This window comes from Ranitomeya variabilis, chromosome 2, assembly GCF_051348905.1.
Source record: "Ranitomeya variabilis isolate aRanVar5 chromosome 2, aRanVar5.hap1, whole genome shotgun sequence".
In the NCBI taxonomy this organism is placed as follows: Eukaryota; Metazoa; Chordata; class Amphibia; order Anura; family Dendrobatidae; genus Ranitomeya; species Ranitomeya variabilis.
Window position 1 is genome coordinate 775,615,522 of NC_135233.1, and position 14,146 is coordinate 775,629,667.

The 14,146-nt window shown below is 44.7% G+C and overlaps 1 protein-coding gene across 1 annotated transcript in view; it reads right to left on the minus strand.

Moving 5' to 3' along the window:
• Positions 1–220: 220 nt before the first annotated feature.
• SLC35A1 (solute carrier family 35 member A1) overlaps positions 221–14,146 on the minus strand; it is a 52,811-nt gene continuing 38,885 nt past the window's right edge. The window contains exons 6-8 of the mRNA XM_077289752.1: positions 6,650–6,826; positions 2,514–2,648; positions 221–854 (exon numbers count right to left, since the gene is read on the minus strand). Of these exons, the coding sequence (XP_077145867.1) occupies positions 721–854; positions 2,514–2,648; positions 6,650–6,826 (446 nt within the window). The 3' untranslated portion in view covers positions 221–720. The remainder of the gene's footprint in view (positions 855–2,513; positions 2,649–6,649; positions 6,827–14,146) is intronic.

Consider the following 14,146-nt stretch of genomic DNA (forward strand, 5'->3'; position numbering starts at 1 on the left):
TGATCAACACACCAGATTCAGCTTATCACTCTGATGCTGCAGTGCAGACGAGTCGTATAACGCTAGAGGAAAGAAGCGGAGGGAGATGGGGACAAAGACTGACTGCGCATGCGCCAGACTCCAAGCCCCGCAGTGTTATGATTTATTCACATGTTATTAGTATAATAGTTAACATTCAGGTGGAGCGTAGTTCTTCAGGAAACTTACTGCGACAAGTTAACTTTGTACCAAGTCTTTTTTTTTTTATTATTAAAAATGTCACCATGGCAAAATTAAGGAAAATAAAAGTGCAAAGTATCATATTGATATGTTAAAGGGTGAAAAAAACACTGGCAATAAAAGTTTAAACAAGACAGTTGTAGTCTTTTGGAAAGAAACTTGAAGTTTTGATGAAGAGATCCATTATGTGCCCTCTTATGACATCTGCAGTCAGTGAATTTTGCTTCCATATGATCCACCACAAAGTTGACGCTAGAAGATGTTCATTCTGACTTATGCTGATCCGCATAAACTATAGATATGCCCCATTAGAATTAAAACTACTGATTGATCTCCATATAAAATTGCACTGTCACATTCATTTGTACATGTGATTTCCAACGTTGTGCAGTACCAACTACTGCAGTGGTCACTTTGCCCTTATGGATTGAAGCGCCAGAAGAAATAATACAATAACTATTGTATGTATACACAAGTGCATTACAGTTCTTCCATGGACCATCAAACATGGATTAGTTTTTCACTGAGATTGCTGCTGGTGTCCTTTACTTCAAGCTTGGTGGTGTCTTTTCTGGGTAGACCATATGTGTATATGGAGATGCAAACAAGCAGTGCTCCGACAGCGAAGGTTAAGGCTAGAAGAAAGATAGAACATGGTTACTTTACCTGTCTTGAACTAGAAAATATCACTTTACTATTTTCTACTGAGCAAAATTTTACAAGGACAGCAGCATTTACATAAATGATCATTTTATGTTGTGCTCTTTGCAACTTAATGCGACATATTGTTATCAGAAGTTAGCACTAAAGCCTGGGTTTTATGCAATGCAGTCATATTTCTTTAACTTTGACTCTGCTGCCCGGGGCTTCAGGAAAATGGCCGCCGCGATCTCCATCTGCGCACGCACAGCATCCCGCGGCCATTTTCCTGAAGCCCCGGGCAGCAGAGCGCTCCATCTGCGCACGCGCGGCCACAGGAAGATGGCCGCCCCCACCGATCACCAGGGGAATAGCGCAGATCGCGCTCTTTTCCCTCCCCTGTGCAGTGGATTCTGGACTTGGGGATGCGCAAACCACTACGCCACCAACGAAAAAATAAGCAAGATCTGGGGGAAGACACCACGCCCATCTGACCAGACCAGCCTGATTGACAGGCGAAAACGGCTACTTTGGTAACGTATTTCGGCAGCATAGGTGGGGAATCGGGGTCCACAAAATACACTATTGTAATGCACAGCTCAGGCCCTATTTAACAGTATTTATCTCATACAGAAAAAACGGGGTGACAGGTTCCCTTTAACCTCTTTGAAGAGGATCCTGAAGGAATCCTCTCTAAGGGTATGTGCACACGTTGCGGATTCTCTGCGGATCCGCAGCGTTTTTTGCAGTGCAGAAACGCTGCAGATCCGCAATTGATTTACAGTACAATGTAAATCAATGAGAAAAAAAAATGCTGTGCACACTTTGCGTAAAATCCGCTGCAGAAACGCTGCGGTTTAAAAGAAGTAGCATGTCACTTCTTTTTTGTGACTCTGCAGCGTTTTTGTACCCATTCCATTATAGAAAACCGCAGGGGTAAAAAACGCAGCAAATCCGCAAGAAAACCGCAGCAAAAACACGCTGCGGAACCGCACAAAAAACCGCAGGTGCGTTTTCTGCCAGGAGAGACAGAATCCGCACCAGAAATTCCTAAGCCTAATCCGCAACGTGTGCACATAGCCTAAGCTAAAATAATGTCCAATCAAAAGGATACACAAAAGCCTCAGCAAAGAAACATCTCCAGAAACTCAACAAAGCGGTTTCCAGAACTAGTTTCTACTTGGAAATATGGTTTTAATTTACAAGCAGTTGTACCATAAGAAAAAAATAAGAATATGTATAAATGGGATAAGAATATGGTGTCTGACGATGCATCATAACCGCCAAATAAGGCTGAGGCTGCAGAAGATGTGGCATTTTGTGGAGAATTTGGAGAAACCACTTTTTATATTGTGTTCAGCCATTTGTATTGTTCTTGTTTCTCGGCTTATTGCAAACAGCAGGAAGTTTAGAAATCCTAGTAATAAACACAATTTGCGATGGTTAAATGGAAGCCAAGATATATCTGTGTGCTACAGTGTATATATATTTCCTGAAAAGAAAAAGGATTTCATAGTGATAGAATGAAGGTAGAGAACCTAGAATAGACAGGCATGTAACTACAGGTCTGAAATTAATCGAGGCTAGCCTTTCAGCAAAGGGGCTTACACTACAAGTAGACTTTATACAATCCCATAAATTAGGCTGTAACCTACTTATCTGTAATCCAAAGAGCAGCACAGATGCAACGGTGGAGATGACAATGGCGGCAGCTGCCGAGAAGCCTTTCATGATATTATCTGTGTATTTCACTACAACCGATGTGTACAGACCACCGACACTAGCCAGCACTGCAAGACAAAGGTCAGAAAAAACTCAACTTGTAACCTTCACAGTAGAACATAATAGTACCAAAAAGATCACGTTGCTTTTTAGAGAGCGCAGCTAAAAATATTGTTTGGAATGTGCATATTTCATCATTTCTGAAGGTGGATATTTCACTCCAAGCTCCCTATCCTAGAACGAGTGTCACACACAAGAGACACTGCTTTCCAGCCCCTCTATAACCCTGACAAAAAGAAAATTACACGGTTACCATCACACAGTACAATAAAACGTTATTTTATTACAGATCAGATCGATCAATCAATCAAGATATTTACAGTGAGTCTGCAACAGAAAACGAGGCGCATAAGATAAAGGGAACCTGTCAGCAGGATTGTGCACAGTAACCTACAGACAGTGTCAGGTCGGCGCTGTTATACTGATTAACATGATACTTTGGTTGATGAAATCCATCTTGTGGTTGTTGTTTAATCCTTATTTTCAGTTTTGAGTTAATGATATGCTTGTGGCCGTCTGTGGGGGGTCTTCATGTGGTGCTCTGATTAGGGATTCATCTGTATGACTTCTGACAGGTCACTGATCCCTCACTGATCTGCCCCTAATTTACATAATGAATGATAATTTATTTTATTTTTTTTTAATCCCCTTCTGCAAGCAGGCGCCACGCCATGATCGTATCCATATTGTGCATTTAATTATTCTTTTTGACGGTATCCATAAATTCATTAAAAAAAAAAAAAATTTGAAAATGACGCCACCATCTTGCTAGAGGAAAAAAATTGTCTCTACCAAGATGGCGCCGCCTGTGCAGTAGCATCTCTCAGATCGCCGATAGATGCTACTGCACAGGCGCGGCCAGCACCATCTTAATGGAGACTATTTTTTTTCTCTAGCAAGATGGTGGCGGCTGTGCAGTAACAGCTATCGGCGATCCAATAGATGCTACTGCGCAGGCGGCACCATCTTCTTGGAGGAGGCTTTTTTCCCACTCTACCCAGATGGCGCCACCGGAGCTTACGCAATAGCAGCTATCGGATCGCCGATGGCTGCTACTGCGCAGGCGTGGATGGCAACATTTTCAAGCTGATTTTTTTTGGGATAAATTTATGGATACCATCAAAAAGAATAATTAAATGCATATTATGGATGCTATCATGGTGCAGTGCAGGCACTGCCACCGGCCTAGAGAAGGGGATTTTTTTTTAAATATATATAATATTCATTATGTAAACTAGGGGGCAGGTCAGTGAGGGATCAGTGACCTGTCAGAAGCCATACAGATGAATCACTAATCAGAGCACCACATGAAGACCCCCCCACAGGTCGCCCCGGAGCACAAGAATCTCATTAATCTTTATTTTCAGTTCTGAGTTAAGGCCCCGTCTCACATAGCGAGATCGCTGCTGAGTCACTAGTTTTGTGACGCAACAGCGACCTCAGTAGCGATCTCGCTATGTGTGACACGTACCAGCGACCAGGCCCCTGCTGTGAGATCGCTGGTCGTGTCGGAATGGCCTGGACCTTTTTTTGGTCATTGAGGTCCCGCTGGTGTGTGACACCGATCCAGCGATGTCTTCACTGGTAACCAGGGTAAACATCGGGTTACTAAGCGCAGGGCCGCGCTTAGTAACCCGATGTTTACCGTGGTTACCAGCGTAAATGTAAAAAAAAACAAACACTACATACTCACCATCTGATGTCCGTCAGGTCCCTTGCCGTCTGCTTCCTGTTCTGACTGACTGCCGGCCGGAAAGTGAGAGCACAGCACGGCAGTGACGTCACCGCTGCGCTCTGCTCTCACTGTACGGCGGCTCAGTCAGAGCAGGAAGCGGACGGCAAGGGACACCGAAAGGCGAGTATGTACTGTTTTTTTTTTTTTGGTAACCAGGGTAAACCGGGTTACTAAGCGCGGCCCTGCGCTTAGTAACCCGATGTTTACCCTGGTTACCCGGGTGCTGCAGGGGGACTTCGGCATCGTTGAAGACAGTTTCAACGATGCCGAAGTCGTTCCCCTGATCGTTGGTCGCTGGAGAGAGCTGTCTGTGTGACAGCTCCCCAGCGACCACACAACGACTTACCAACGATCACGGCCAGGTCGTATCGCTGGTCGTGATCGTTGGTAAATCGCTATGTGAGACGGGGCCGTTACACAACCACAAGATTGTTGATGAAATCAATGGTATCACTGCAATCTGTATAATGGCGCCAACCTGACTGTCTGTAGGTTACTGTGCACAATCCTGCTGACAGGTTCCCTTTAATAGAACAAATGTAAAAAAGAAGCTACTGAACAAGTGGCATACTTCTGTGCATCATGTATTGTAGTATATCATGGATGCAATTATGCAATGCAAATAGGTATGACACAAAGATAAATGTAACCATAGTGCTTATCACTATGGGAAAAAAGTGTGTCTTATAATCTGAAAACCACGGTACCTCATAAGGTATAGGGAGAAGTAGTATGCACATCAGTGTTCCCGGTATGCACCCACCCGTAGAAAGATGCGCCAACACTTTGTGACTTAGGCTAGGTTCCCATTGCGTTAATGGGTGAGCGCTAACGGATAGCGTTGCACGGCGAAATTAACGCCGTGCACCGCGTCCGTTAACGCTCCCATTGCCCGCAATGTTGAAGCGCATTGCTAGCGCGTGTCATTTTCGGCACGCGCTATCGATGCGCCGGTCTTAAGTAGCGCGCCTCGGACGCTGCTTGCAGCATCCGCGGCGCGCCCGAGGTCCGTTCCCCGCTCTCGCAGATCGGGGATCTGCGCTAGCGGGGACGTTTAACACGACCCCGAAAAAGACATTGCGTTAGCGCTAAACGGATTGCTCTAACGCAATCTGAACCTAGCCTTAGTATTTTCACACCAGTTTCTCCCAGCTCCGCCAAAATGGGCAGAGCTGGGGCAGGACATGCTGTGGCGAGTGCCACTCAAATTCATGACTAGCACCCAGTGTTTACCAAGTCACAAATCTTTCTCCAGCAGAGGCTCACTCTGAGGTGTAAAGGTACCTTCACACTAAGTGACGCTGCAGCGATACAGACAACGATGCCGATCACTGCAGCGTTGCTGTTAGGTCGCTGGGGAGCTGTCACACAGACCGCTCTCCAGCGACCAACGATGCCGAGGTCCCCGGGTAACCAGGGTAAACATCGGGTTGCTAAGCGCAGGGCCGCGCTTAGTAACCCGATGTTTACCCTGGTTACCAGTGTAAAATGTAAAAAAACAAACAGTACATACTCACCTTCGCGTCCCCCGGCGTCCGCTTCCTGCACTGACTGAGCGCCGGCCCTAACAGCAGAGCGGTGACGTCACCGCTGTGCTGTGCTTTCACTTTACGGCTGGCGCTCAGTGCAGGAATCGGACAGCGAGGGACGTGACGGACATAAGAGGGTGAGTATGTACTGTTTGTTTTTTTACATTTTACACTGGTAACCAGGGTAAACATCGGGTTACTAAGCGCGGCCCTGCGCTTAGTAACCCGATATTTACCCTGGTTACCATTGTAAAACATTGCTGGTATCGTTGCTTTTGCTGTCAAACACAACGATACACGGCGATCTGACGACCAAATAAAGTTCTGAACTTTAACCAACGACTAGCGATATCACAGCAGGATCCTGATCGCTGCTGCGTGTCAAACTAAACGATATCGCTATCCAGGACGCTGCAACGTCACGGATCGCTAGCGATATCGTTTAGTGTGAAGGTACCTTTAGCCGCTCGACCAACCCTCCTGATTCATGGCGTAAGCCTCTTCACGAATCAGGAGCGTATGACTCCAGCACATCTCCTCATTAACACCGGTCTTGATGAATTGGGCCCTTTATCTTACTACATTTATGAAGGCACTATTCAATGTTAAGTCTATGTAAAATTGCTATTGGCTATTCTTTTCTTCTCTTCCCCCCCCCCCCCCTCATTTTCTATTGCGTTTATCTGGTTTTATTGGTCAGGCTGTGTGATAATGTGTTACACATAAAACATATGCCCATACTTACAGACTACAAGCCAGACAAGGTAAGTGTAGCCAAAGAAAAACCCTTTCTCTATGACACCACCTCCATCAGTAATAAAGACACCAGCTAGTGTCACGATGATGCCAGAGATGTACATCTGGATGTTCCTCACCCACAGAGAAGTGTCAGAGCTCTTCAACACCTTCTCAAAGTACACTCCTGAAAAATGAAGAAAGACCAAAGAAACAGGATGAGAAAAGTAGTATGTTCAGGAGCCTAGAGAGGCGTTTTTCAGGGTATCCTTAATAAATACATTCAGCTTCAGTGTTCTAGGCAGACAGTCACAAAAAGTGGGGTAAAGTTGCAAGCGCAAAATAGTTTATTACCTAGCAGGTACTGACCCATAGTTACAGATTGTTCTGGGAAGTGTAGTCTTTGAGATAGATAAATAAACCCTTTAAAAAAGTTTTATTTCAGTATTAAAAAAAAAAAAAAAAAAATTCTGGTGCAAAATGGTTAATAAAATAGATATCTAGTCTGGTATGCCTAAAAAATTCCGATAGGAGTCAAAAGGTATTACATGTGTATATACTGTATGTCCATTACCAGGAGTTCTATAGATATATCACACCTAACACACAAAGTAACTATCCCCTGTGAAGAATATTGGAGATATAATTTCATGCCATCATTTGTGTCCTATTTGGCCTGGGATTATAAAACCCTTTTTCCAAACCCTCTTTCCTTTGTCCAGCAGGAAGTCCAATATTCTAAAAGTCTAGGAGGATAATGACACCTAGCATCCAAAGGCTGTGAGTGACAGATCTCACACCTTGTGTGAGCCAGCTCAGAGCAAGACAAAGGCTGGCTTTCAATAGTCATGCTGAAGCTGCCAAAGAACATTCTGGACACATAATTCAATTAGGAGTTATGGAGTAAAGGCCCCGTCTCACATAGCGAGATCGCTGCTGAGTCACAAGTTTTGTGACGCAACGGCGACCTCCATAGCGATCTCGCTATGTGTGACACGTACCAGCGATCAGGCCCCTGCTGCGAGATCGCTGGTCGTGTCGGAATGGCCTGGACCTTTTTTTGGTCGTTGAGGCCCCGCTGACATCGCTGAATCGGTGTGTGTGACACCGATCCAGCGATGTCTTCACTGGTAACCAGGGTAAACATCGGGTTACTAAGCGCAGGGCCGCGCTTAGTAACCCGATGTTTACCCTGGTTACCAGCGTAAATGTAAAAAAAAACACAGTACATTCTCGCCTTCTGATGTCCGTCAGGTCCCTTGCCGTCTGCTTCCTGCTCTCACTGACTCCCGGCCGTACAGTGAGAAGTGAGAGCACAGCAGTGACGTCACCGCTGCGCTCTGCTCTCACTGTACGGCGGCTCAGTCAGAGCAGGAAGCGGACGGCAAGGGACCTGACGGACATCAGATGGTGAGTATGTACTGTTTGGTTTTTTTGGTAACCAGGGTAAACATCGGGTTACTAAGCGCGGCCCTGCGCTTAGTAACCCGATGTTTACCCTGGTTACCCGGGTGCTGCAGGGGGACTTCGGCATCGTTGAAGACAGTTTCAACGATGCCGAAGTCGTTCCCCTGATCGTTGGTCGCTGGAGAGAGCTGTCTGTGTGACAGCTCCCCAGCGACCACACAACGACTTACCAACGATCACGGCCAGGTCATATCGCTGGTCGTGATCGTTGGTAAATCGCTTAGTGAGACGGGGCCTATACTATACGTCTAGTCGCACATATTCAAAATCTCTGGAAGAAACCGAACGCCTCTCAATCCGTTCCAGCACCCCAGGGAGGGGAGATACATGGAATGGCCAGTAGGAACCAGATAGCAAAGATGTCTTTCAATCACAACACATTGTAGGGGCCTGGCAAGATCCGATGCCGCCAAAACTGCTTTCCTAGGACCATCCATTAAAGAGTTATGGCTCATCTCATGTTTTGGAGTTTTTAGCTGCTAGGGGTATGGGGTGTAGATTTAGGTTGTAACCCAAAGAGGATAAGGGCTAGTGTAAGGCTATGTGGTCACTCTCTCTTTGAGGTACGTGATCCACTTTGAAAGGGTGGTCATGTCTAGTAATAGGCTGTGAAGAACCTAGGAGCCCAGCGCACACATGGTCGAACATTAACCATCCATCCTCTTATATCTTGTCCTACCACTATTGTATTTGCACATCAGACCATTGCATATGTATAACCAGGGCTGTGGAATTGGAGTTGCAGAGACGGTATAAAATGGACCAACTCCTAAAATATATAATAAATTGGGTTCAGTAGCACAATGTGCTGTAGATGTCTTAATAATTTTGGAAAGTTATAAAATGTCCTATAAATGTCTGTTCTATTCCTGATCCATGAATCTGTGCTCCACTTTATGAAAATGCTCAGCAGTGCTGTGGAGTTGGGAGTCAGGGAAATTAATGAGTCGGCGGTTTGGCTTACTGACTCCACAGCCCTGTGCATAACCTTCCTGTATACAGTGTATGGTCTAGTGTTCCCTTAAGGCTATTTAACCTTGGGCTGCTCTTTTATCTTGATCCACACATCCATTTCGTGGTTTAACTTGCCATGCTACCAGGGCTGGTTTCTGGCCCGATATAATCCAGTTATCGGACAAGGCTTGTATCTAACGAGGAACTAATGGCAGTCGAACGGGGCTAGCAGCGCTCTGGTTCACTGACGAAGCCACCAGATGGTGGCAACACGCATTGGGCATCCGCGCTGCCTGCACTAGACTCTGCTAGGCTGTATATTGCTTTTTGGCATTGCACGTGGTCGGTCATATGGAAGGGTCCATTCTTTGAGGCTTATATGTGGTCTGCATATTCCTTTTCTTAGTACTCAGACCTATTTGGGTGTGCTGTGGACCATATACCATGTATTACTTTGCAGCTTAGCAAGCAGTTTTTGCTTCCTTATGACTGGCTGTACCTTGGACTATTATTTTTTAGTCTCTCTCACTATCTGAGGGTTTGTCATTGCACTGTGTTTAACTACTGGCATGCTTGTCTGGCCAGAGGACTATGATATCATCAAGGCCCCATAATTTCATTGTATTTATAGGCTTATGGGGTGTGTACATATATTATGGTTTGTTAATCACATTTCGGCAATGCTGTCTATATAGGCATCTTTTTGCAAGCCATTCTTTTATTGTACCTAAGAGTCATGTGCGGGTTGTAGCCTTATTATGGGCCTGTGTATAGGGCACAAATATGTTCCCTTTTTAAATGTTTGTGTCCTGTTATTATCTGTACATTTACCCAAGTAAAGTTGTGTTTAATTTTTGCCATATCCTTATGTGTGGTGATCCCCATTTATATGACCTACCCTGCTTCTTTGTGCTCTATTACTGTTTCACTGGTACTCATGAAAGGGGCCTCTCAGCCTGTCATGATTGTGAGCCAGTGTGGGGCCACATCAGTAACTGCGTTGGCCACATCCTCTCCCTGTGCCTGTGTTGACAGGGAGTGCATGTGTAAAACTGTACCGTGCTGACTTTACATGTCCCCAGGGGGGTGCAGAACATCATGTTGGTGAGGCCGCATTATGTGATCAGTCTGACTTAGTGAGGTCTGCTGGGGTGCAAGTTCATCATATCCTGCTTAATGTTTTAGGCTAGGTTCTCATTTCGTTTTTGTGTGAGCGCTAACGGACAGCGTTGCACGGCGAAATTAACGCCGTGCAACGCGTCCGTTAGCGCTCCCATTGCCAGCAATGTTAAAGCGCCATTTTCGGCACGCGCTAGCGATGTGCCGTTCTTCTGTGGCGCGCCTCGGACGCTGCTTGCAGCGTTCGCGGCGCGCCCGAGGTCCGTTCCCCGCTCTGGCAGATCGGGGATCTGTGCTAGCGGGGACGTTTAACGCGACCCCTAAAAAGACATTGCGTTAGCGCAATCCGCTAGCGCTTAGCGCTAAACGGATTGCCCTAACGCAATCTGAACCTACAGCAATTGTAAAAGTGCAACTCCCATCATGACCTGCCAATTAATAAGAAGTGTCATTTTGCAACAGTTGTAAAACCCCAGCAAATAGTTTCTAAAGTGCAGTGCATATGTTCACTCTTTTTAGCATTTGTACAACACTTATTCAGGCAGATTACAGAGTGGAACAATCTTAAAAAGATGTAGTGTGCACATGTTGGTAGACTACATGCCCGCAAGGGTCTTCTGTAGTGATGAGCGAATATACTCGTTACTTGAGAATTCCCGAGCATGCTCGGGGGTCCTCCGAGTATTTTTTAGTGCTCGGAGATTTAGCTTTCCTCACCTCAGCTGAATGATTTACATCTGTTAACCAGGCTGAGTACATGTGGGGGTTGCCTGGTTGCTAGGGAATCCCCACATGTAATCAAGCTCTCAAACAGATGTAAATCATTCAGCTGAGGTGAGGAAAGCTAAATCTCCGAGCACTAAAAAATACGAGGTCACCAGAGCGTGCTCGGGAAATCACGAGTAACGAGTATATTCGCTCATCACTAGTCTTCTGCCCTCCATCAGTCTGTTATTGTTCACTGTAATTTACATTTTGTAAGTAACCCTTATGTACAGCACCATGAAATCAAGGGTGCTCTAAAAATAAATCACACCTTTAGACTGAGCTCAGCTAACCATAAAGGCAGTCATTACTACTAAACGTACACTACAAAGAATTATCAGCACCTCTTAACAGAATGTAAAGGCCCCGTCACACATAGCGATTTACCAACGATCACGACCAGCGATACGACCTGGCCGTGATCGTTGGTAAGTCGCTGTGTGGTCGCTGGGGAGCTGTCACACAGACAGCTCTCTCCAGCGACCAACGATCAGGGGAACGACTTCGACATCGTTGAAACTGTCTTCAACGATGCCGAAGTCCCCCTGCAGCACCCGGGTAACCAGGGTAAACATCGGGTTACTAAGCGCAGGGCCGCCAGTGAAGACATCGCTGGATCGGTGTCACACACACCGATTCAGCATATGTCAGCGGGACCTCAACGACCAAAAAAAGGTCCAGGCCATTCCAACATGACCAGCGATCTCGCAGCAGGGGCCGGGTCGCTGGTACGTGTCACACATAGCGAGATCGCTACTGAGGTCGAAGTTGCGTCACAAAACTTGTGACTCAGCAGCGATCTCGCTAGCGATCTCGCTGTGTGACGGGGCCTTAACAGATAGAATAGGATAGGGTTCACTCAAACAAATGTAGAGGCTGATATCAAATTGAAGTATTGCGTGCTTAATTACCTATTAGGGTAAGTTCACACAGGGCGTCTTTGCTGCGTTTTTTTTCTTTGTCCATGCTAATGTCCTTGGATTTTCAGCAGCAAAAACGCAGCAAATAATGATACCCGCTTTTTTGCTGCGTTTTTTCAACACCTATTCAAGTCAATGGGTGAAAAAAACGTAGCAAAACCGCTGAAAGAAGTGACATGCGCTATGTCCAAAAAATGCAGCAAAGCACAAAATACTGATCACACAAAAAAAACAATGTGTGTGCATGAGATTTCTGAAATATCATAGGCTTTGCTGGTACTGTAAAAAGCAGCTGAAAATTAGCATAAAAAAGCGCAGCAAAAACACCCTGTGTGAACTTACCCTTAAAAGTACAGTTAGAGGTGGTGACTGCCGCCATATTTAGCTCATCACTCTAAGACTATGTGCACACTGTCTTTTAGATGCTGCACTGTCGCCAGGTTTTCCCAGTCTAAAAAGGTTTCACGAAAATGGTGGCGGTCATTTTTCTGGCATCAGTTACTCCATGCTGTGAAGTGTAGAGCGGTTAAAAGATGTCACATAAGTCTTTAGGTGTTCCCAGCAGTGTTGTTTCAACATTGCTGTGCATTTTATTCATTTTATGGGGTGCTTATTCAAGTGGATTCCACCTGAAGACGACGTCACGTGCACATAGCCTGAGGCTGCTTTTAATTTGCATTGGATCCTATCTGCACTTTACATTTTAAAGCTTTTTGCCTGGGGGAGGTATGTCTGATGGAGAAGGTTATGATCCCACCAAATCAAGGTACACCTTGTCAAAGCTGATGGTCACAAACAAAAGCGTCCAATTTGTGCTTTAACCGCTTAACGACCAGGGGTATTTCAGTCTTTGAATTTGTTTTTTTGCTCCCCTCCTTCCCAGAGCCATAACTTTTTTATTTTTCGATAAATATGGCCATTTGAGGTCTTGTTTTTTGCGGCACTAGTTGTACTTTTGAACGACACCATTGGCTTTACCATATCGTGTACTGGAAAATGGGAAAAATATTCCAAGTACGGTGAAATTGCAAAAAAGTGCAATCCCACACTTGTTTTTTGTTTGGCTTTTTTGCTAGGTTCATTAAATGCTAAAACTGACCTGCCATTATGATTCTCCAGGTCATTACGAGTTCATAGACTCCAAACCTGTCTAGGTTATTTTTTTTATCTAAGTGGTGAAAAAAAATTCCAAACTTTGTTTAACCCCTTCACCCCCGGAGCTTTTTCCGTTTTTTCGTTTTCGGTTTTTGCTCCCCTCCTTCCCAGAGCCATAACTTTTTTATTTTTCCGTCAATATGGCCATGTGAGGGCTTATTTTTTGCGGGACGAGATGTACTTTTGAATGATACCATTGGTTTTACCATGCCTTGTAACAGAAAACGGGAAAAAAATTCCAAGTGTGATGAAATTGCAAAAAAAGTGCAATCTCACACTTGTTTTTTTGTTTGGCTTTTTTGCTAGGTTCACCAAATGCTAAAACTAACCTGCCACTATGATTCTCCAGGTCATTATGAGTTCATAGAAACCTAACATGTCTAGATTATTTTTTATCTAAGTGGTGAAAAAAAATTCCAAACTTTGCAAAAAAAAAAAAAATGCGTGATTTTCCGATACCCGTAGCGTCTCCAATTTTCGTGATCTGGGGTCGGGTGAGGGCTTATTTTTTGCGTGCCAAGCTGGCGTTTTTATTGATATCATTTTGGTGCAGATACGTTTTTTTGATCGCCCGTTATTACATTTTAATGCAATGTCGCGGCGACCAAAAAAACGTAATTTTGGCATTTTGACTTTTTTCTCGCTACGCCGTTTAACAATCATGTTACTTTTTTTTTATTGATAGATCGAGCGATTCTGAATGTGGTGACACCAAATATGTGTAGGTTTGATTTTATTTTAAATTGTTTTATTTTGAATGGGGCGAAAGGGGGAGCAATTTGAACTTTTATATTTTTATTTTTTTATTTTTATTTTTTTTTGTTTTAACTTTTGGCATGCTTCAATAGTCTCAATAGGAAACTAGAAGCTGCCATAACTCGAATGGGTCTGCTACATACAGGCGATGATCAGATCACCTGTATATAGCAGAATTACTCACTTGCTATAAGGAGACCTCTGGTTGTCATGCCAACCCATGGTCATGTGACACGGGCACCAATGGGAGGAGGTAATGACTCGATTCCTGCGCGTGCATTTTACACTGTGTGCAGAATTATTAGGCAAGTTGTATTTTAGATGATTATTTTTATTATTGATCAACAACTATGTTCTCAATCAACCCTAAA